The sequence below is a fragment of the Myxocyprinus asiaticus genome, chromosome 7 (genome assembly GCF_019703515.2).
Source record: "Myxocyprinus asiaticus isolate MX2 ecotype Aquarium Trade chromosome 7, UBuf_Myxa_2, whole genome shotgun sequence".
Taxonomy (NCBI): Eukaryota; Metazoa; Chordata; class Actinopteri; order Cypriniformes; family Catostomidae; genus Myxocyprinus; species Myxocyprinus asiaticus.
This window is the reverse complement of record NC_059350.1, coordinates 6656503-6681390: the sequence shown is the minus strand read 5'-3', so window position 1 is coordinate 6681390 and position 24888 is coordinate 6656503. Positions and strand designations below refer to the sequence as shown.

Genomic DNA, 24888 nt, shown 5'->3' with positions numbered 1-24888 from the left:
CTGTTAGTTACAAGACTGGCATACAGTTTATTGGTATTTTAGCATGTTTAAAGATTATGTGCGAGTGTTCTGAATGCACTGATAATATAATGCACTAAGTTCAATTGTGCTTTCGTGTTGGATGATGATGGGAAAGCCATCCTTCCTGGTGGGTTCAGTGTGTGTGCACTGTGCACGGGTGTCTGTGAGAGAGAAGTGAGTGAAAGATTTTGAGAGAGAACGGCCTGTTGACCTGTTGAACGGCCAAGAATAAATCTCAGAAAAGTAGAATGGCTGTGCTCATTCATTAAATGTGATTATTACAGATATAGTATATTGTTAGTATATTGATTGTTACAGTATATATTTAGATATAGTAACTTATGTTATATTACAAGGTGATGTTATGCATGGAATAAAAAAATAAATTAAAATATTCTTTGAAACCTGCTCAAACTTGTAAAAAAAAAAAAAGAAAAAAAAAAGAAAATATGTATATATATAAAAACCCATGTACACGCAAAACTGCATCTCCCACTGCAGCACCCCCAACATAAATCATCTTCCCACGTCCTTGTCTGTCAGAATGCTGCTCTGCATGTGCCAGTGATGTGGTTTTCTGGGGCGTTAATGGGAGAGATGTTTGATGTTCTGCTCGTCTGCTTGCCGATCCCACATGACAGCTGGTGCACCACTGTCAAATTTCTTAATGCCACGCTTTGAACTTTAGCTAGCATGGCAATTAGGAATTTTGAAAATTCAAATGGCTAAATAAATAAATTACAAAATAAGTTTTTTTTTTTTCATGAAATTATGTGTTCTTTACTGCATGGTACCAATTATTTCTGTAGAATACCACAGTAGATGATTAAGAAAGTAAGCAGTATATTTTATTTATTTATTTATTTTTGCTTGTTTTGTTTTTTGGGTTTGGTTTGGTCTTTTTTATGTTTTGTTATGTTCTATTTATTTCTGTAGAATACCTAAAAAGATTATTAAAGCAAGCAGTCTTTATATATATATATATATATATTAACTATTAAAAAAAATAATAATAATTTTTTGTTTTCATTTTGTTTATTGTTTTTCATTTAATTTCATTTTGTGGGTGATTGCATGCTCAGACACCAACCTTCTTGTTTGAATCCACAGTGCTTTTAAAAAGAAAGACTGAGAGTGATCAGAAAATAAGGTGGGGATGTCTCTCTCTCTCTCTCTCAAGCCCCAAAGGCAGGCTTTCCTGCATTCGTTCCCCCTCCTCTACCTCCATGAATCCCTCCCTTCATCCTCTTGTTTGTATCATTACCTTGGGCCTGTGGCATGTGCCACCAGAGCCCTTCATTAATTGGGTTTGGATACATTTAGCCCCAGAGCCAAAAGGCCATCCTGCCAATATCACATTTAATTTATAACCCGCCACTCTAGATGGTGGGCCTCTCTCTATCTAAGTAGCTCAGTCAGTACTTGGGGCGTGAAGCGGCCCTCTGCTGCTCACTTATGGGGGCTTTAAAGGGACCAATTTATCGAACTGAGTGGGCAGTGTGTGTGTTCACCTTTGTTGTTGAAAGATCACACATTCCTACCAATAGGATGCAAGTATGAACACCTGGTCTGTCCCTGGTGTGGGTGGACGACAAGTGTTTTGGCCAGTAGTGCAGGGTGTGTTTCTTTTTAGGATTGAACTGTCTTTTGTCGAAAGTTTCAATAGTCTAAAATCTAAAGCAAATCACAGTTGTTGTTTTTTTACCAAATCAGTTTTTGTTTGTTTTTTGTTAACTTTTTTTTTTTTGCTTTGGAAAATTGGTCGCCTTTCTTGTACAGAAATAATTTAAACTTGTTCCTCAGTAGTTAAAAAATAAAAAAAATAAAACAAATTGTTACAGTAAGACACTTACGATGGAAGTAAACTGGCCAACACAATTAACATTAACATAAAAACTGGTTTAAAAGTGTAGCCACAAGACGTAGACATTAAACCAGTGTGATAGAATCACATACTGATCTTAAAGTCGAAGTTCAGTTGAAATTATATTTGTGATTACAGTATCAAATAGCTGTCAATCGAGCTCTTAACTTGTACAAATCCAGAACTTTCCTTCAATGACAGTTTTTAAAGATATATTTAAACCTTAATGTATGTTAAAACCAGTTTGAACATACCTACGCATGCATTGACTCTTCAATTTCCATTATGTTCATGTATGGGCCTCTTTCTTTCTCGTAGGCAATCTGTAGGCTGGGATTTCACCTAGATTTGTAGTCTTGCCAATCTGTTGTTGCCACTTAAGTTTTCAACTCCCTGAATGTTTGCAACACCTCACACTGTTTCACACAAATGCTTTATTGTAGCCGTGGGCATTAGGAGTCCTCATTGCATAAAAATACAGTAGAGGGAAGAGATTATTATAAACCCCCCTTACCAACACCACGGAAATTAGATAATTGAGTGGAGGACAAAGGGCTGGTGGTGTGAAGAAACATTTGTGGGTTTAATCGACAATGTTTTGGAAATGAAAGTGGAAGCTGCCTAGCTAGCAGCTCTGGTTGTCAGAAAACATACATTTTTTTTGTTCTTGGTCTTGTTGCGGAAGATGCATCAGTGCACGTTATTAGAAAGAAAATAAAATGTTTGTCTTAATCTTTAATCTTTAATAATCTTTAACTAAAATGTAACAACCTCCTTCGCCTCCAAAATGACCTTTCTTTTCATTCAAAGGGTGAACACAGTTTTCCGTCCATCACTAGTATACAGTATGTTAACATGCACTCGACGGTCGTAAAAACATTATACGAACAGATTTAGATTAATGATCATAAAATATATAACATATAAAACTGTCCTGGTGAAAACGTGTGCTCCCGAAATAATAGCATTTAAAGAGTATAAAATATTAGCTAGTATTAGCATGGTGTTGTTATTTGTTAATCGTTTTAGGGACTGTTATTAATTTTTCGTGTTTTAGACCGGTGATCAGCTAAATTCATGCAGCTCAAGCAGGGAAATCCCCAACACTATGCCTGGATTATTTAATACATTTTTTCTTGATTTATTCTTTTTGAAAACATTGTTGGTGCACTGTTAATGTCTTTCAGTATTATTTTTTTCTTCTCAAATTTCCGTAAAGAGTAAAAAAGTTTCAATTAAGATCATTACATTTTTTATATAATCTTCTTTTTCCTGTCGTCTTTGTTATTGTTTATGAAATAAAAATACCCCAATACATTTTCGTCATTACTTTCATTAACAAGATTAACACAGAAGACAATGGTTTTCAAATAACATTAATGAATTGTCATCAATTTTTCATGCATACACTGTTTTGACAGAACTTCACAGAGTGTGCTGGAATGCCGACAGGGGGTTCTGCAACACCCTCAGCACCCCTACTTCCCTTGGGCTATGGGTGTGAATGGCCCCTAGGATTCAGCCAATGGGTGCCATCTGTTTTTTTTTGAGGTTGGGACTCCTAAAATAAAAAGCTTTAACCAGCCAGTTTGCTGGTCTCCCCACATGGTCAGGCTGATCTATTTACTGGTTTTAGAGGATTTTTGGGCACTTGTGAGCTGGTCAGGCTGGGAGACCAGCTAATTTCCAGTTTAGCCTGGTTCGCCAAAAAGATTTGAGGTTTTGTTTTTGTTTTGTGTGTGTTGTGGTGTTTTTTGCTTTGCTTTTGTTTTTCTTTTGTTTTGCTTTGCTTTTTGCTTTTTGTTTTGCTTTGCTTTGCTTTGCTTTTATTTTGCTTTGCTTTTATTTTGCTTTGCTTTTATTTTACTTTGTTTTTGCTTCGCTTTGCTTTGCTTTTATTTTGCTTTGTTTTTGCTTCGCTTTGCTTCCGCTTTTGTTTTGCTTTGCTTCTGCTTCTGCTTTTGTTTTGATTTGTTTTGCTTTGTTTTTGCTTTGCTTTGCTAGTGTCTTTTTTATTTGGTGGCTGATGGCAGCTGGTCAGGCTGGGTGACCAGCTGAGTACCAGCTTGGGCAGGTTGGGAGACAAGATAGACCAAAGTAATTAAGTGTAGGCTGGTTTAGTTTAGTTTTTTCGTCAGGGAAAGAACGAACACTTTTCACGACCCACAATCTCGATGGATAAAATCAAGTTTCGCCATACATTGTTGTAATATCCTGTTTTTTGGGAAATACATAAAATTGCAGAAGTAAATCAGTTCACTTTCACCTCACTGTTAGGAGAGTCCTGTTAACTACGGTGCATACCTTATCATTTTAGTTTGCTTTCTTGAAGCATTCAGTGCTCATTGGTGAAGTTTCATGGTCTTATGGACCTGTTAAAATGAATGCTGCCCATATTGTCTGTGAAACTAGTTGTGCCCAATTTTGCTATTTCCCGCACTCTCCCTTTCCGTCTCTTCCCTGGATTTTCTTCCAGCCCTCAGCCAGCTTGAGTTCTGCACAATGAAATTTCTTTGAAAACCACATCTGAGGGGCTCGAGAGGCAGGCTTGGCCAGACCTGCTTATAAAATTCTAAATGCACATGCTTCTTTTCAATCGGCACCGCCTCTTTGCAAATATGAATAGAAAGACCTAAGCCTATTATTTTTCTTCATAATAAAAAAGAAAAGAATGGGGGGAGGTGGCTGGAGGGTGCTATATCCTGCTGCCAAGACCTAAAAAAATGCCATGGCACCATTTGACCCGGTTACTGTGGTCGGTCGGTGTGTGTGGCCACTTCCTGTTTAGGCGGGGTGAAGTGTTTTTTGTTTAGTACGGCATTGAGCTAGGTAGGGAAAAATGGGTGGCGCGGCCTGCGAAACCACCTGGAAAGATCTGAATGGCCTTGAGTGGCGGTGACCATGCGTGACTTTTATTTAAGACCACGGAAAGCCAAAAAGAGCCAAACCCTCCCTTTTATTAAAGGCAACCACATTTTTGGAAAGATGACTGTTTATAATGACTATTTTAAAGCTGAAGCGTGTAACTTTTTTTGATGTTAAAATACTTTCTTGTATCTTAGCTTAATATGCGAAGGCAGCTATAAGTAAGCCATTTGTAAGTTTATTCCCCTAAACAGTGTAAACACTGTAGCTCTGTCACGATATCAAAACATGTTTGAATGTCCCAACCAGCCCAACACAGCAACATTGGCTCATCCAATGGCAATGGAGTTTGGGGCAGGATTATCTGATTGTCTTCCGACCAATGGAAGATGAGGGGAGTGTTCAGGGAACCAGTATTTTTTGGCAATTCTGTTTGGTAAGGACACTATACAATTGAAGTTGTATTTTATTTTTTTTATTTTTTTTTCTTAAAAGTAAATGTTTTTTGAGGTTGTGCCTCAGGCTCCTGTGAACTGGCACAGCAGTCTCAAGGTTCCCTGCTGGATTTTTAGCTTTACACGCCACTCAGAGATGGCAGTTTATTAAGAAGTTGAGAGAAATTGGCTTTGACAGCTGCGACTGAGTGAACATAAAAGAGACCCTGATCGAATAAGTGCAAACTCCCACTTTTCATGGGTGTCGTTAGTCGAGTACCTCGTATTTACGTTCTGGAGGTGAAATTTTATCAAGTATATATGCTGGTATCTTTGTATGATACGAGTATCATTGCTGGGACTCAAACTGTTTTTAGATTCTTCCTTTTTTCCTCCATTTTTCATCTCCTCCATGCCTCCTTTTACTCGGAGACAGACTAGGGGCTTAAATAAAAAATATGCCTGCCTCTTATCTCTCCCCCGGAGGAAAAGCCAATAAGAGCTGAGAGGCGTAAAATGAAGAGGGGGGGATGCTATCATGCAGTCAGTGGCTACTGCCCCCGAGTCACATATTAGTAATGAGGACAAGTCAGGGATAATGTTTTCTTAAGGTAGGATAAGACCCGTTTAAAACTACTTGTCAAGATTAGTGGTCACCTTTGACCATGAGTCTGATCTGACCTGTATTGAAAACTCTCATATTGGAATGAGCTTTTAAGAGGCATTCAGTGTTGATTCAGTGCCCCATCTTGTTCTGTAATTTTGCTTTTTGGATGCATGATATAATCTGTGAACATTGTTATTAGTCATAATTTGTATTTTTAAATAATTTTTTTATTGTATAATTCTGATTTGGCTGATGTTGAAAGATGATTGATATTGGCAGGTAATCTTTTTTTCTTTTTTCTATGATAGGTTTCAAAAGAACAATATATTTCTACTGTACATTACAATTTTTTAATGGCCGATTTCACTTTAAGCATGTGACTTCACTTATGGTGAACAGTATTTCTTTTCTTTAAAAATGGCCAAAACTTGTACAGTTCTGACAGTCATGAAAAACCTGGAAATATCGAGGTTTAAACATTTTAATTTTCAGGCCTGAAGAAATTATGGAAATTACTATAGTCAACATTCTTTAGACTACATACAAACTATCAGTATTAACAGTTAATGTTTAATCTCCTTTTCCAAGTTTAAAGTTTTTCTATAGGTTTTAAAAGTAGTAAACAATTAACATTTTTTTCTGCTGTACATGAAAATGCTTTGATGCCCGATTTCAATGGAAATTATTTGATTTCCTTTTATAAAGAAATAAATAAATGTATACATTTATATATTATAAGGAATTTTTAAATTGTGATTTGCAGGCCTAGAAAAATCATGAATTTAATAAAGTCCTAAGGCATGGAAAATATTTTTCTTGGATTGCCGGTTGGCTACAAATGGCCATTTGTGACTGTAATCTCAAATGTAAAAGTAATTAAAAAAAAATCCTTAACCAGCATTCTTGAACGACAGGAAAATTCGTGGAAATTAATTTGTCAAAATGTGTGGGAACCCTGTTTTATATGTCAGCCATTGTATTGGCTAAAATATCTATAATGTACATCAAGTAAGTGATTTATATATATATATATATATATATATATATATATATATATATATATATATATATATATATAATTTGAAAACTGGGCCAACAGCACACCAAAACTCAGTGGATATTGTGTATAGAATATACAGTGAAAAGTTTTTGTCTCTCCCTAGACTTTGTTTATTCATAGAGAGTTGTAGGAATTATGCAACATCCATTTTTTATACACTGAATGGATCTGTATCAAAAGAGTTGAGTGATACAGTAATGCACAGTTGTGTTTCATCAGTTACTTAAAACAATCAACCCTCGTGATCTGTCACTGCCATTCTCAAGACTCCCAAACTTGCCTTGGAAAATGACAGCTTGGGAATTTCTGACTTGTTTGGAACTCCTAGTGTTGTGGAAGGTGACATAGCTTAGGTCTTTCCACAGAATGCCATTCATGTTGTTGTCTTCCCTAACAGCTTCTGATTGTCTGGTACACAACTCTCCTGTGTCTGAGAGACTCCAAAATAACGGCACACGCACGTAGACACACACTTCCCACCCCATTGATTTACAGCGGTATGGCTGCCGAGAAATGGTACCCTACACCTGCCTCTCTGGACAATTAGCTGATTGGAAACAGCAACCTTTGCTCCCAAACTAGGACAAACCACTCATTCATGCCTGTGGGATGGTTGGGCCATTTTGTACCTGTCTTGCCTCTGGGTAAGATTCAATAGAGCTGTGCTCTATTTAGGGAGGGGGCATAAGGAGTCTTCTGTCAATAACTGATCCTTCCTTTTTGGAAGTGTATTGCAGAGGACATACAATTTCATGCTGTAGTTGGATTCCCTTTTGAACATATATAGCTCATAACGTTTGGAATTATTTGTGGAAATGCATAGAAATTAGATTTTTTATTTTTATTTTTATTTTTTATTTTTTTTAGTAGGAATGTGATTAGATCATTTGCTGCCTTCAAGTCCTCCTGAGAAATTCCTACTTATGTGTTCGGAAAAAATTTACATGTTGGATGATTTCAAATTTCTTTTTCACTTCTCGATAAAGATGGGGTGGTTTTGTTAGCACTTGTGGAAAAAAATGAAGATTATGTGATTTAGTTGCATTATTGTTGTATAACTATGGTTTTTGTCATTTGTGCTGCCACAGGAAATTATGGGAAACTTAGTTTTGTCATGTAAGATTGACACCTCGAGCCAGCTAAATATGCGCTATTCTTCATCAATAGTTCACAAATTGCTTACAAACTAAACTGTACAGTCAACATTCACAATTACAACTTATGATCAATAGCAAAATGTTTTTGCCATGATTCTTTAAAGGAATATTCCAGGTTCAAAACAAGTCAAGATCAGTCAACAGCATTTGTGGCATAATGTTGATTACCACAAAAAATAATTTCGACTCGTCTCAAGTTTCCCGCTTGTAATCGTTACAGTGGTGACATTCGTTGTCCTCTCTGGTTGCAAGCAACAACTAAAATACAAATTGACCTGTATAGTCCAGTTCGAGAACAACTTGACTCTTTATGAGCCATGTCTAATTGGTTTAAAATGACTCGAGCCTAGCGGTCAATATACAATTTAAGCCCATCTCCTTTAATGTTTTTAGTCGCAGTTGGTCTGTGACAAGAAATCTCAGATCGCACAACCAATAATCGTGTAGTGTGTGCACTTCTGTGACTCCCCCCAACAAGTTGCAGACGCTATGACAGATTTCAATCCTGCTTGTGTGCGCACTGTCCAGATGAGCGAGAGACCAGAATAAGTAACAGCCAATGAAATATAGAGAGTGCAAGAGGACAGCAAGGTATTGGGAAACAGGAGACAAAAAATAATTATAAAATAAAATAAAACGGTTTTCTTTTTTTCCTTTCTGTGCAAATCAGTGCAGCTGGTCTTTCATGTTTGTTGACATGTTATCACGAATAAACTGTTCACGAGTTTGTGAATGAATTTAGTTACCGTGATTTTACGATGCTTTTTGGGCGATCCGTTTGAAACAGGACGACGCTAAAGACAGCTGTAACGGGGTTCAAACCGTTTTGAGATTTGTCCACTTCAAACACATTCAGAGCTGGTCGAAAACGCTTGAGACAGTGGAGTGCTGCCTAATAAAACAAGTTTAAACTAATTTAAACATTGTCGGTTATGTGCGGTTTAAAGGGAAATAAAAGTACATGCACAAATACTTCTCAACATTTTTCAGCATTTCTGATATTAACATGCAGGGACAGATATGAGAAGCATGCACATTAGAAGCTCAGTTAATACATGTATTCCACTTAAATAACTAGATAATTCTGGTCTAAACAATGTTTACACTTATTTTAAATGCAAGTACAATTAAGAGAAACTGTGTGCTGATTTTTAGCACTTTCATTTTCTTCTTTTAGTTTTAGAAGCTTAGTTAATACAGGTACTGCACTAAAATAACTCAGAATTCTGCTCTAAACGTCATGTTTGCGCTGATATTAAATGCAAGCATAGTTAAGAGAAACTGTGCGCTGTTCAGAGAAACTGTTTCCTGTTTTTTGGTACTTTTTCTTTTACTTTTTTGCACTTCATTAAAACACAGACGTAATGACTGATGTATGTTGTCATGAAATCAGAGACTCTCCCCTCAAAATCCGAGCACAAGTAATCAAGAGGTGACCAGGTGTAAGGGTGATGTGTCTCACTTGTACACTTGTGATCAAACCACCCAAAATGCATTTTAACACCAGATGTACACAGGGCCTCAGTCAGGGATGTATGGTTGTGTAGTTGATATACACAGTCTGCAATCAGTCGTGTAGTGTGCACACTAGCACAGCTTAAAAAAACAAAAGACTTTGAGTCGCAGGGTGCTGACTGCAAGTCGTGTAGTGTGTGCTTGGCTTCACTCACTAAATGCATCGTGTTTCTTCACTCAACTGCAAGTCATTACTTTCCAACTTTTACTGCATTATGTATACTGATACATTCCATGTAGACTGGTACTTTACACTTTTTTTTACTATTTACTACAATTAAAAATTCGTAAACATTTTTAGTGTTTTTTTTTTTTTTTTTTTTTTTGTATATAGTTTGGACCAATTATTGGGGGGGGGGGGGGGGGTTTGTTCCTCAAAAGAATTGTTAATGTAATCAATAAGTTGAATCTAAATTGAACCCAGAATCGTTAAATTGCATACAATTCCCATCCCAAGTGTTCTTACAAAATATTGATGTGTATTGGTGTGCTGGTTCCTGTCAAGAACATTGCTTTGTGAGTCAGCTCACTCCATGTGTGTGTGTGTGTGTGTGTGTGTATGTGTGCGCGCTGCTGACGTAATTAACCCTGCTTAGTTCCACCGCAGACAGCCAGGGCTCTGTAATGAACTCCCTTATTCATTGGCTAATAATTCCCTTTGATCTTCAGCCGTGAGACCTCTGGTCTGCCTCTGGCCCGTGGCGCTCCCTCCCACCCGTCCTGTTTCTCATTCTCCCCTCCTCTCACCCACGCTCTTTCTCCCCCAACCCCCCACTCTCTATGCCCCAAAATACTGCAGTAGACAATCCACACTCCATCTGTGGTGAATTTTTGTAGATCTGTAAATAAATGTATATGGCATGGAATTGATACGGATGGGAATCAAGTTCCGATTCGAATTCCACTTAAAGGTGTAGCTTACTCAAAAATCTAAATTCTGTTGCCATTTACTCACCCTCATGTTGTTCCAAACCTGTATGACTTTAGTCTTTGGAACGCAAATTTTAATGAATATTTTGGTTTATCTTTTCAAAATAATGTCTTAGCTACTAGGGACTCGCTTTAAAGCTTAAAGGACCCAAAACGTGTTTGTATTCGCTAATGATCAAAAGAGTATACTTTGAAAGGCAACACGGTCGACCGGCCGCGATCTGATACTGAACACAGAAAAGCGAAAGTATATCCAAGACTTAAAAGCTTGTGTGCAATATTCCAAGTCTTCTAAAGACATATGATAGGTTTTGATGAGAAACAACTCGAATTGTATGTCATTTTGTGAAATGTGAAAATGCTTGATGCACGTTCATAAGTGCTATGAGAGAAGCTCGTTCACAGTGGCATGTGTGTTCACACGATAACTTCAGTTGTTTTTTCTGTAGTGATAAACAGCACAAGTTCTTGCATGAACATGCAGGTTGGGTGAACTATTTATTTATTTATTTTAACAATTACTGGTATGGTTCCTTAATGATTCCATAAATGATTCTTTGGTTACTTTAAAGAAATACTCCAGGTTCAATACAGGTCAAGCTTAATCGACAGCATTTTTGGCATAATATTGGCATAATACCACAAAAATGAATTTTGAAAATTGGGTTACAGTGAGGCACTTACAATGGAAGTGAATGGGGCTAATCTTTAAATGTTAAAATACTCACTGTTTCAAAATTATAGCCACAAGACGTAAACAATATGCATGTTAACATGATTTTATTGTGATAAAATCGTTTATTAATGTTTTCTGTGTTAAATCAAATTTGACAACTTACAGCAAACCCTAAAATCTTTAAACGACTGTCAAAATGACTATTTAACAACTTACATGAGTTTTAACAGAAGAATTGAGGTAAGTACCATTATAAAATTATTTCTGCCTTATTAAACTCTCCAAATATTGGTCACATTCACTTCCATTGTAAGTGCCTCACTATAACCTTGATTTCTGCTTTTTTGTTGTTGTTTTTTTTAAAAAGAAAAGGACCGAAAGGTCAAAATTTATTTTTGTGGTAATCAGCATTATACCACAAATGCTGTCGATTGAGCTTAACTTTTATTGAACCCGGAATATTCCTTATAAGTCAAAAGATATAATTAGCCCTAACATTTACTAAACAAAAACAATAGTTTTTGTTAAAATATTTTAACAGTTCTTATTTAGAATTGAAGTACTGATTACAACAAAACTCGGTTCCAAATGAATATCTTTAACTACACGTTGTCATATGAACAACAAGTCAAAAAGTACATTTATTTAAGTCTTACAAGCCTTAAATACACCGCCTCCAGTCACGGTCGAAATGTATTTGTTTTTGCCCTGAATGTTTTAAATGGTCATGTTTGTTGTGTTGTAGTCTAATAATAGTTTGTTTCTCTGTGTATTACAGTCAAATAAAGTTCCAGTGGTCCAGCCGTCTCATGCGGTTCACCCACTCACACCTCTAATCACATACAGCGATGAGCACTTTGCCCCGGGCCCACACTCGGGACACCATCCCCAGGATATCAACCCCAAACAAGGTATTTACATGCAAACCACACCACACAAATAGTCCACTGATTCTCTTGAGCAATAAAAATTATTTAAAAGCATCGACAACTTCTGCTTTTCACAATAGAGAATCTATGTCAATGCCATAAAAACAACATGAAAAAGCATAAAAATTGCCTTTAACTTCCGTGATGTGAACGGTGAAATAATGTTGGGTAGGTCTTGACTTTGTCCATCAGGATTTAATTGGACATTTGACATCTGCAGAAAAGAAAGGTAATTTCAGGGGTGAAGAAAGATTTTACATTTTAATGAAAGATTATAAAAAGCACATGTTTATTTATTTAGTATAACTTGCATTGGTGAATCATGCCCAACAAGACCATGTTTAAGAAAGTAAATGGGTTCAGTTTTGATTTCATGTTGTGCTGAAATATTCAAGACTGTTTTCAAGACCGCACTCTTTTCCATAATCTGTGATCCATAGTGACATTCCCTATACTCTTAATCTTTAGTAGCTAAAGCATAGCTAAAAGTTCACTCTTGAGTCTCGCATCTCCTAACTCTGTAAAGGGGACAGGGTTATAGGTTAATGGGGCATTTCCCGGTAGGCAAAGGAAAGATATTTGGCAGGCGCTGTTGCATGCAACCCAAACTCCATATGTGCTCTTTCTGGCTATTGCTCACCTCTGTGGCAACCAGAGAGAGAGAGAGAGAGAGAGATAGAAACTGAGAGAGAGGGCAGACAAGATTTGATGGTTTGAGATGATCTGGAGAGCTATAAACAGCCTGAACAAGGCCGCATACAACAAGTGGATTGGCCCATAATCCAAAACTCTGCCACCATCCATTGGTTTTAAACACAAACATACACTCACTAAATTCATCAGACAAAAAGGTAATTGAAAATGCGTATTGATTGACCAACATGTCTGTGGTGGTGAAAAGCCTATACACTGATGAGCGAATAATGTTTGATCATCTCCTAACAAGGCCACATGTCAAGGTCTGGGTAGATTAGATAGTAAACAAACAATTAGTTCTCGTAGTCAACATGTTGAATGCAGGAGAAATGGGCAGGAGTAAAGACTTGAGCAAATTTGACAAGGGCCAAATTGTTATGGCCAGACGACTGGGTCAGACCATCTCTGAAACGGCAAGGCTTGTGGGGTGCTCCCGGTCAGCAAGTGGTGAGTACCTAACGACAGTGGTCAGAGTAGGGACAAATCACAAACTGGTGACAGGGTGTTTGTTGCCCAAGGCTCATCGATGCACAAGGGCAACGAAGGCTATCCCGTCTGGTCCGAACTGACAGAAGGTCTACTATGGCACAAGTCACAGAAAATGTTCATGATGGTTACAGGAGTAATGTGTGCGTATGGGGCTGCGTAGCCGCAGACCGGTCAGAGTGCTTATGATGACCCCTGTCCACCATCAAAAGCACCTACAATGGGCACGCAAGCATCAGAACTGGATCTTAGAGCAGTGGAAGAAGGTCACCTGGTCCGATGAGTCCCGTTTTCTTTTAAATCACGTGGACGGCTGTGTATGTGTGCGCCGTTTACCTGGGGAAGTGCACTGTGGGAAGATGACAGGCTGGTGCAGGGAGTGTGATGCTCTTGGCAATGTTCTGCTGGGAAACCCTGGGTCTGGCCATATATGTGGATGTCAATTTGACATGTGCCACCTACCTAAACGTTGTTGTAGACCAGGTACACCCCTTCATGTCAGTGGTATTCCCTGATGGAAGTGGCTTCTTTCAGCAGGATAATGCGCACTGCCACACTGCACACATTGTTTGGGAATGGTTTGAGGAACATGATGAAGAGTTCAAGACACTGATGTGCACTGAACGGGGGCCCCTTTCATTCACAAATCTAAAGGTGCCCTTTTAAGCAGAGGTGCCTTTAAGAGCGTGAAGATTTAAGTGGAGGTGACTTTACTACAGCCAACAAGTCCGATCCACGGCGGCTCCACCTCACAACTTACAGGACTTGAAGGATCTGCTGCTTATGTTTTGGAGTCCATGCCTCGGCGAGTCGGTGCTGTTTTTTCGGCACGCGGAGGACCAAAAGCATATTAGGCAGGTGGTCATAATGTTTGGGCTCATCAGTGTATATACAGACCGGTATTTCAACTTTGCATTGACTGTCTGAATCGATCGCCACAACTCTGCGGAGAGTAACGCTTTCTGAGCTCTGTGTGATAAGTATCAATTTGTATAAATTTGAGATGTAGGGTTGTTTTGAAACTTTATGCACTAGCTGTGTGTGTGCAGATGTATATCCCCAGGGCTTTGTTGTCGTCAAAGGATAGTCCTTTGAATGTTTAATTCAGCCCCCAGGGCATTTGTTCATTTTTTCCTCTTTGATTTAAGTTTTAATACACAAACTCAATCTTGACCTTGGTGCGTGCATGTGGGCACTTACATTCGTATGTTTTTAGCGGTGTAGTTGAGAAGCTTAGTACTTCAGGCCAACTGACATCCACAAGCAGCAGGAATCATACCAACAGGGCTTATTAGACCCGCGCAAAAGGGTTCCTAATTATCCCATGATCCGCTTATGAACCCAGTGATGATGCACTGCTGTTCTCCATATGTGTCTATCTCACACAAACACATGACAATCTCGTTTTCTCTTCTTCTTGAATCCTGAAGCAGGTATGCCCAGGCATCATCCTGGACCTGACATTCCCAATTTCTACTCCCTCTCCCCTGGAGGAGTTGGACAGATGACCCCTCCTTTGGGATGGTGAGTACCCCACAAATGAGTGAATGGTGATATTAAAGGGATAGTTCACCCAAAATAAAACATTGTGCCATCTTTCATTCATGTTCATTGTTGCCAACCTTGAACCGAATAGTTTTGACCAGTATTTCCCAATCCTGGTTCTGGAATAACCACAACACTGGACATTTTGGATGTTTCCCTTATTGAACATGTCTTATTCAACACACTGGCTGGTTAGTAGAGTCTCTGTGACCTTAATTGTATATGACGGATAAGGAAGACATCCAAAATGTGGTTTTGTTTGGGATACTCCCATTACCATTATTGGGAAACTCTGGTTTAGACATCCAAAAGGTGCTTCCTTTGTGACTTTGTGGTTCTGAATTAGAGCCATTTTTATATAAGGTAGCGTTTACACTGGTTTAGCACTTAAATTGTCGGAGGTTGCCGAGTTGACCTTTTATCAGGGAGTGGATCATGACATGAGCTTCGCTGTCTACACTTCAGTTGGCAGTTGCCATTTTGCCAACTCTGATTGATTAAAAATGACTTCTGCTTTCTCTGAACGGCCCTCAAGTAGGGATACTCAAAAGCTATTTTGGCTAAATAGACAGTTAGTACAAACTGCATTTTTAATTAGATGTGAAGGAAAACAAGGCTAGATGTACAGTTCTTTTTAAATGAATATTCCGGGTTCAATAAAAGTTAAGCTCAATCGACAGAATTTGTGGCATAATGTTGATTATCACAAAAATTTATTTAGACGTGTCCCTTCTTTAAAAAAACAAAACAAAAGCAAATCTCTGGGTTACAGTGAATGGGGATAATCCATAAACATTTAAATACTCACTGTTTGAAAAGTATAGCCACAAAAAGTAAACAATATGCATGTAAACTTGAATTTAGTGTGATACAATCACTTACTAACCTTTTTTGTATAAAGTTATATTAAATTGAACTACTTCGTTGCCAAGATGACATAAGCTGTTTTATGGGACGTCAATTGATCATTGTGATTTTTTTGAGGGCATGAATCATCTTCAAATGGTTGAGATGAGCTATTTATGTGGTTGGTGCATGAAGCATGCACTCGCATTAACATGCACCCATTATTTTTCATGTTTCAGGTTCTCCCATCACATGGTACCAGGCCCTCCTGGACCCCATGCAACGGGAATCCCTCATCCCGCCATCGTCAACCCGCAGGTGAAGCACGAGCCGCAACACGAGACAGACCTGATGCACATGTGAGTGTCTCCTCCAATCAGCTGTGAGCTTTCCATGATTTATGAATTGCAAATGCATTGATCTGAATGAGGATGGTGGGTCAGAATGGCATAGAGGAAAATGTAAGGGTTTGCGAATATGATGTTCTGTCACGTGACCAAAACATTTTAGGCATTCATTGCAAAATGAGAATTTTAAATGGGCTGGTCATGTGGTGCATTCTGAAATCCAACTAGGTGTATTCCCGCTTGATTTTAAATTTACACGACTCTTTCTACTCCTCATTAAATAGGAGCTTACGCGTTCTTGTCCATCAAACGCTCCGTCGGAGCTTTCCCTAGTGTGTAGACTCCCTAAAAATGCTGCATTGCATGCAACAAAACACATTTCTGACATCTGTATTTTGTGTTCCCAGACTCTGCTGTCAAACAAGGCATAGCAAGACCCAACCTGACACAAATATTTGTTGGAATTTAACCTTTATTAGTTGTGATGGGTAGAGATAAACCAGATGGAGCTCCCTTGAACTGATTAGGGGGTGTTTGCTGCGGTTGGCATGATACATATCAGGTCCAGGTCACAGAGGGGAGTGAAATAGTGGGAGCGAACGAGGTTTGGTTGCCATTAATGGTGAAGTCATTTCTTTGCATGAACGCTCCAAACTGGACATAATTAAAAGCGCACTGGCTCCCATATTATTCTCTCATGCTGCTTTGATTGGTGGATGGAATCAGATGTTCGCCACTTTCGCACTCCATGGCGTTGCTGTGGCAGCCTTCTACACACCAAATTCTGAAAGTTGTTCCCCTGTATTTCCTTAAAGGATCTATAAAATGATCTGTCATCATTTACCCAAGTTGTTCCAAACCCATATGATTTTCCTTCTTTCGTGGAATACAAAATGTGAATTTTTGAAGGATAGACAGTATATTCATTTGAAAGGGAAATGGAACTGGGTCTGTCAATCTCTAAAATGACAAACATTCACCGTAAAATTGGTTTATATGATTTGTGCACTAGTCTTTTGTTATTTATTGAAATTTGTTTGATTTTGGAACCATATATGGCACCATTAGATGCGCAAAAACCAATGCTGCTTGGCGTCATTGGTGCCATTTTTGTTGTCCATACGATTTTTCCGTTCTAGCTTTGTGGAAGAAGATCATCAGTGAAAAACAACTACAATTTGAAATATTGGTATAAATATTGAATTTGGAATATAACTCACAAGTCCTATGGACCACTTTAATGGTGCTTTTTTGTTTTGTTGTTTTTGTTTTTTTCATTTTGGAGCTTAACAGACCCAGCCCCCACTGTTATTATATGGAAAAAGAGTGGCCAGAGTGTTCTTCGAAAATCCACATTTCCTGTTCCATAGAAGAGAGTAAATCATATGGGTTTGGAACAACATTAGGGTGAGTAAATGAAGACCAAACTTTTTTTTTTTTTTTTTAACTATTCCTTAAATATTCCTTTTTTTTTTACCTCTTTTTCTTTCTTTTTTTTCTGCCATTTCTCCAGGAAACCTCATCATGAGCAAAGAAAGGAGCAGGAACCCAAAAGACCTCACATCAAGAAACCTCTTAACGCTTTCATGCTTTATATGAAAGAGATGCGTGCCAATGTAGTGGCTGAATGCACGCTGAAGGAGAGCGCCGCGATCAATCAGATCCTGGGCCGGAGGGTAGGTATCTGATTTGCTGTCAAGCCTTGGGGCCTCTTGCAACATGGGACTTCCTTCAAAATGGGGGTCTATCATAGTTAGCACTTCTGTCTAACTCAATTTAACAAACACGTGAGCACATGCGCTGACAACACAAAATCCAGACCTTTCAGGCAGGTAGCAGGTTTAACTGAACACTTTCATTTTGGAATTGGAAAAAGAGTAGCCGTTAAACATGTTTAATGCTTTAACCAAAGCCTCGGCGGTTTGAAGCAGCTAGCCACAGCAAAGAACAGTTTCACGGCAGTGTGGGGTAATTGCACTCTGACATAGTTTGAAGTAAAGTGCCGCAAAATTGGAACCAGTGTTTTGATATGAAATCAAAGTTCCGTGTTTTTTATGCCTTCCCTCATCGCTGCATATGGTAATCTCTTCATCATGTTAATTTCCATCCCCAGGCATACACACACACACACACAACATTTAGGAGTTAACAAGGACTTTAAGCAAAATGCCAGCACGTGCTCTTTGGAAGGAACTTGAAAGTGCATGTCAATAATTGACTACTTTTTTCTTTCCCCTTTTTCTCTCTCTGCACCGAACAGTGGCATGCTTTATCTCGAGAAGAGCAAGCTAAGTATTACGAATTAGCCCGCAAGGAACGGCAGCTCCACATGCAGCTCTACCCAGGATGGTCTGCCAGAGACAATTATGTAAGTATCCACACTAACTGAGACAAGAGTTGTGCCTTATGTTGTGACTTTAGGTTGATTGCATGTTTGCAGTGTCACCCTCTTAAATAGTAAAAAAAATATATGCATATATACATTACTATGTAGTCTATATTGATTATCTATCCAAATGGTTATCTTAAGTAACATTATGATGTACAGTGAGGTGAAGTAGGCTCTTCTACTTGAAAAGTATAAATGCCTTTCCACGACAAGTCCAATGCGACAAATGCAAAAGTAAAAAAATATATAAAACTCCCACTGATTTTCTAAAATGATACACACGGAGTCTAATGACAAATTTGCGCTATTATTTGAAAGGGATGTTTTGGTACCTGAATGAATTGTTCGGCAGACAAACAATAGAAAAGTCTTCCTTGTTTTCTTTATTTTGTAAAAATGGTTTCGCTAATGATTTATACAACAAAATGTATTCACAATGTGACAATTTATGTAAGAATGGTTTTACGAACAATTTACAAAGCAATTAATTCTGCTTTTTTCATTAATGGTGTTTGTTGTTTCTAGTTCTACATATTTTTTCGACAGATAATTTGGACTTTGATACTACGCTCATATGAGAGGGTTAACATGACCTTGTTCAGAATGTAGCTCCCAAATTCCCCTTTTGTTTGCTTTCGTTTCGTTTATTTGCCTAGCTTCTGTTGTGGAGGCCTCTGTTTGTATTGTGGAGCCAAAACAACTGGCTCATTTTATACCTCTGTAGGAAACATTACTAATTTTCCAGACCAGGCTTGATGCTAACCATTTACTCAATATTATTCAGTTTATATAATTATTCTTTTAGTACTATATAATATATATTTAGTGTATAAATATGGCAGATATCAGAACAGTTAGCTTGTGGATTTCACATTAAAAATGTATGTTGTGATGACAAGTTTGGACGCCTAGGCTTTAAACGGCATAAATCTCAGTGAATTTAAAGTGCCAAGATGTGATGCTGAAACTAAAACCTGGCTTCCTCACTAATCACTAAACGGAATGGCAACAGGTCTAAAGAGAAACACTTCAAAGACTGATGAACTTTCATCTACACCATACATATATTAGTAGTGGGAACACACTTGTATTTAATAGTGCTAAGAATTCAGAGCGTATCCCTGCTCTGTCATAGACGTTAGCACTGCTCTGGGCTTCTTGGTTCTGTCAGCCAGGGCTAGAATACACAGATTAGCGACTGAATAAGTGGATTATCAGACTTTACAGCAGGCAACCAAAGCGTGGCTCATATTGGACTGCAAAATGACAGTGCAGCGCTATCTATACCTATAGTCATCCTGCCAGGGGATTTTGGGTAAGCTACAAATCCTAAAGCAGTCCAGACTTCTCACTCTAGTGGAGTGTTTGTCGTGACAATTGGAGCAGGGGCAGATGTTTTATTCCCGTTTAACTTTCTGATTGGTGATGAGGCGGTGCTTTCCTTGGGAAGAAGTAGGAAAGGATATTGCATCTGGTTCCATAGTGTTTTGTTTTATTTTCTGATTTGCGGTTAGGCCAAACTATCATTTGTTTTTTGTATTTTTTTGCTTTGCTTGTTTGGTTTGGTCTGCTTTTGTTTTGTTTGCTTTTTTGTTTTTAGTTTTGTTTTTTGGGTTTTGGGTTTTTGCTTTGTGTTTTGTTTTTGTTTCTGTTTCTTTTTTGGGGAGTTATGTTTTTTGTTTTTTTTGTTTTTTGTTTTGTTTTGTTGTATTGTTTGTTCTGTTTTTTTGTTTTTTGTTTTTTGTTTAGATTTTTGTGGTTTTTGTTTGTTTTTTGTTGTTGTTTTTTGTGTTTGGCTTAGTTTGTTTTGTTTTGTTTTGTTTGTTTGTTTTGGTGTGGTTTACTATGCTTTTGTTTGGTTTGGTTTGCTTTTTTGCTCTGGTTTTGCTTTGTTTTGGTTTGCTTTTTGTTTTTGTTTTTATTGGTGGACCATACTACAGTTCAGATTACTTAGGAGTATTTTATGTATTCACCTGTCAAATGTCAGAAATTTAAGAGTACTCTTGTGGTTGTGAATGCTGGGGCGGCCCTTTAAATATTCCCTTGGATATTTTGTAGGGAAAGAAGAAGAAGCGGAAGAGGGAAAAGATCCAGGAACCTGCCCCAGGTAAGACCCAGAAGCCCTCTCTCCCTCCCTGTTTTCCTCTTACCTGCTGTATTTTGTCCTCTTTCATTATTGAGTGGACTAAGTCAGGTTTATATCACCTAATTTGTGAACATTGGGGTTATGGGTTAATAATGGGGTATCACAAGCTCTACACACTCACTTGCGCATACAAACACTTGCACACAGACAGCTAAAATACAATATATTTACACTCAATAAAAAAGGACACTATTAAGGACAATTATAAACACTTAAAGCTTGCAAAACTTGCTTAATACACGTACAGAATTTAAGGCCTTGTCTTTCCTCTGAAAATCCAGAGTAGGTAGATTTATGATTCTGTTTAGCTTTTTTGCTCTGTAAATTTCACCACATTACGAACAGTACACCCCACCCCTCCATCATTCCATCTTGTTCTTCTCACAATTCAGTCTTTAGGATTAGCCTGTTCTTATTTGAAGATTGTGTAACTTAAAGTTCTTCTATTTCCTGACCCTGATTGTCTAACCCTTTCACAGAAACACTCTTTGCCCTCTTTAAAATTAATTAGCAATTTGTGTCTATTTATTACCCAACATTTAACAATTCAATGTATATGTGGCTCTAAGCCTGGAGAATAACAATTTAGAGTGTGTTAGTAAATTGATTATGCTCACATGTTCAATAGACTTGCCATTTAAACAATGACATTAAAGACCAGAGATGAACATATGTGTTACTTGGAGGCACATACTGAAAATTAAAAAGCTACGATTTCCTGCAGGTACAGGCCAGAGAATGAAAACAGCGTACATCTGAACAATGGTAAGAGCCTCTTTCATATCTCTGGTCTTCATAATGTCGTAAAAAGGCCTATTTTCTAATGTGTTTCTTGGCAATCGCAAAAAACATTAGACTAATCCTAAAGGCCCACCTTGAGTTCACCAATCAACCATTCACTTGCATTTTAAAAGTTTACGTTTACAGTTTGTGTGTTAATGTATGGGGTTTCCTCTTCAAAACTGCTTGTGACAAGCCATTTTCCCCAAACTCTTCTGTTTAAGAACAGCATGGCATCTGATGTGTGGCTTGTGGCATTGGATGATGTTCTAGTATTTTCATGAAACTAATGCTTTAAGCAAGAGCAGTTTGCAAGCATACTGTTTGTTTGACGGATCACAGAACAGAATAATCCCGACAAAGTCGGCTCGGAACATCAAGTCTACACGATCAGGTTTCTTTCCCCATTCATTACTTCCATCCTTAATATTTGGCACACAATGTCAACACACAGTCCTGGCTCATGGCCAAGTTTGAATGGCTTTTTTGGAAAACTGGGATGCTAGGGATGGTATTAAAAGAGTCGACCCAGATGTAAGCTAACTCTTTAGCATTCACCCATATGGCCCCCATGTGTGTTTTGCAGCCAACTCTATGAATGAAGAATGCCCTTGCCAGCATGCTTGGCCTGAACTGTGCTTTTGTATTTTGTGATTAAACTAGCAACTGTGTGGCCTAAAAGGGGTTTGATTAGTGAAAGTTCTCTTAAAGGGATAGTTCACCTAAAAAATTTGTAAATGGGTGAAAAAACAAGGACTCAGTTTTCATTTTTGGGTGAACTCTCCCTGTTACCTAATTGAGAGTTTTTTCTATTTGTTACAGTTTGCAGAAATAATAAATGCAATCAAGGACAGTAGCGAACATGCAGGAGAACTCCTTTTCTTATTACTCTTATTAAGTCACCCCACATCCTGTTAATCCACCTCTTTTTGCCATGAAAGCTGCGCAGATGTGACAAATCTGGTCGTGGGATGCGGTGAAACCAACCAGACAAAGGTTTTACAGTTGATCAATACACCGCCCTGTGGCTCACAACACAAATTAGACTGTTAGCACTCTTCGTTTTTAGTTTTTTGTTTGTAGGCTGCCATAGCTTTGAAACCACATCTAAAAGACTCTCTATTGTACATCCAAAATTTGTAATGCCGAACAAACTGGGGATGTACACCCTGGCTGATTCATTGTGGCAGCCTTAAGCTAATATACATAATACTGAGAATATTGCTGCTGCGCTTCAGTTTATGCAGATCTTAAGAAATTAATAGTGGTGAGCTTAGCGTAGATGCCACAAAATTCTATTTCTATTTTTTTCCACATTCAAGAATGCATAATGTGCACTTTTTTGCATTTCTAGAAAAAAATAATCGAACATAAAAATGGTTGTGATTTAAGTGATTTCACAAGAGAGATTTCATTACAACAACACGATTTCACGTGTAATATTGCATTTATACAGCAGTTCTGCTGCTAAAGTAACTTAGATTTTAGACACTATATGACCAGTTATTTTGTCTATATTTGCTCCGCTTACATCAATAGTCCCAAATGAAGCCAAAGCAGGATCAACTGTTGTGTTATGAACATTATACGTATGACTTTTGAAGACATTGTATTGGTTTTGGAATGGAAAAAATTTAGATTTCTATGGGCAAAAACAGGTTTTTACAAGGTACTTTCAGGGCAAATCTATTCAAACCTCAAAATCTTTATTTCATTGGATGCTTTTCCCCAGGAAAAAATTTGGTATTTTTTTCCATACATCTTTTTCCATATTATATATGGTCCTTTGCTGTAACTTGAAATAAAAATTTACATTGGATAGGAGAATTGTCTTTTTATCCTTAACCCCTCCCTCCCGACCTCCCTATGCATTTCACATGACTTCTATGCTTTAACATCTAACATCCTCTCCTTGTCCTTATCTGTCTTTTTCTCAGGTTTAGCTGTGAGAGCTTTTGTCTGACGAACCCTTGTGATTTTCAGGCTTTGAGATTGTTATCTGAGCTGGGCCATACATGCCCTCCAGGCTGTTACTTTTTTGCCACATTTTTTCGCAGGCAGTGTGGAAAGCCGTGTAACAATGGTGGTCTTTTTATGGAGCTGGCTCTGAAGATATAGTCTTAGTAACTCAGAGAAGCCAAGGTTGTGAGTCATCACAGTCTGACATTTTTTTAACATGTTTTTTTTTTCTGTTTTTTCTTTGCCACCTGGATGTTGATTCTGTGTTACGCTGAATGTTCAAATGGCATATGCAACGTTTCACTTTTGATTTTTACAGTGATGCTATTCTTCGCCGAGGTTTGAAGTTGTTGGCAGGCCGTTGTACAAGGTTTACCATATAAATGGGAGGGGTCGACTGAAGGTTTGAAAGCTTTCAGTGTTCCAGAGGTTGACAATAGTGGGGCAGTGTGGGAAACGGGTTGAGGTATGGGCTGCTCTGGAGTTCACGGTTTGCTCTGTGATGTGAAAGCAAGTGCTGTTGGACAGCTGTGCCCGAGTCAGGCTGTCTTTACCCGGCTCCATGTCTGTGATGTGTGAGGCCAGAAGTCAGATGTCAGCCTTTGATGAGAAAGTGAGAGAGAGGGATAGGGCAAAACCAAAAGTCCCTTGTGTGCTGATGAGAGTGCCTTTTCTCTGTTCTTGATGTCCATTCTGCCTCAACACTGTGAAAACAATTATCTTCTTTCTCCATTGCAGTTATTATTGGTTACAAATGTAAAAATTATTTTAATTTGGAGTAGTGCTTTGAAATTTGTAGACAAATCAGAAGTGTTCCGTTTTGATAATTTATTAATAATTGAACTGTGCACATTACTGTAATCAGTAAAAATATCAAACTAATCAAATAGCCATGTTACATGTCATTGGAAAGCTCTCAAAGAGTAGAATGCAAACATCTTATTTCACGAGTTCGCCTGCACGTATAGTCCTGGAGTGTAAGTTAAACATGTGGCGTGCTGTCCAAAGCTGAGGGGCTCAAGTGCTGGACTGGACTTGAGCTCTGAGATCCCCCCCTGAACTGTCAGACTGTAGTGGGAAATAGAAAGACAATTTGAAATAATTGGTATATGTGTTTATGAAATATAAAGGTGGAGATGGCGAGGTGGAGGGATGCAAGAAGAACCTTCGCAGGAGCAAGTGAAGCAGCTGCTTATATATCCTTGGGATATGATTGGCAGGCCTAGATGAACTTACGAACTTACATTTAGAACTTCATTTGTTTTACTCACAGACAAAAATATAATGTGTAATAGCGAAGTACATGTATTTGACATGCATGTTAGATGTGAACAGGTGTTGCTTATAAGCCACGTTTACACTTATAACTTCCCTAAAAATAAACAGAACATAAAATGTCACATACCATTACTTAGAGGAGGTAATTCCAATTAAAACTAGCCCACACACAATGTAATCGGATGCATAGATCATTAGATAATCCACAAGAAGCACAATGTGCACACAGCACATAATGTGCTATCTGGCTAAAAACACATTAGCTTTCCTGGATCAGATGACTTTATCGGAAATAATGTAGTATGTTGTCCAGCGGTACAGAACGCTAAACCAATCGTTTTAGGATTCAGATCGCTGC

General features: G+C 38.1%; 1 protein-coding gene across 5 annotated transcripts in view; it reads left to right on the top strand.

Annotated features, from left to right (window-relative positions):
• Window positions 1-24888, top strand: part of lef1 (lymphoid enhancer-binding factor 1) — a 63421-nt gene that overhangs the window by 30113 nt on the left and 8420 nt on the right. Inside the window, exons 4-11 of one of the 5 annotated variants that reach the window (XM_051703279.1) lie at window positions 11908-12040; window positions 14674-14764; window positions 15871-15990; window positions 17272-17385; window positions 17492-17654; window positions 18239-18346; window positions 20426-20474; window positions 21238-21278. In XM_051703279.1, coding sequence (XP_051559239.1) covers window positions 11908-12040; window positions 14674-14764; window positions 15871-15990; window positions 17272-17385; window positions 17492-17654; window positions 18239-18346; window positions 20426-20474; window positions 21238-21272 — 813 coding nt within the window. In that variant the 3' untranslated portion in view covers window positions 21273-21278. Of the gene's footprint in view, window positions 1-11907; window positions 12041-14670; window positions 14765-15870; window positions 15991-17271; window positions 17386-17491; window positions 17655-18238; window positions 18347-20425; window positions 20475-21237; window positions 21279-24888 lie in introns of all 5 variants that reach the window. The other 4 variants (XM_051703278.1, XM_051703281.1, XM_051703280.1 and 1 more) reach the window with 4 other exon arrangements.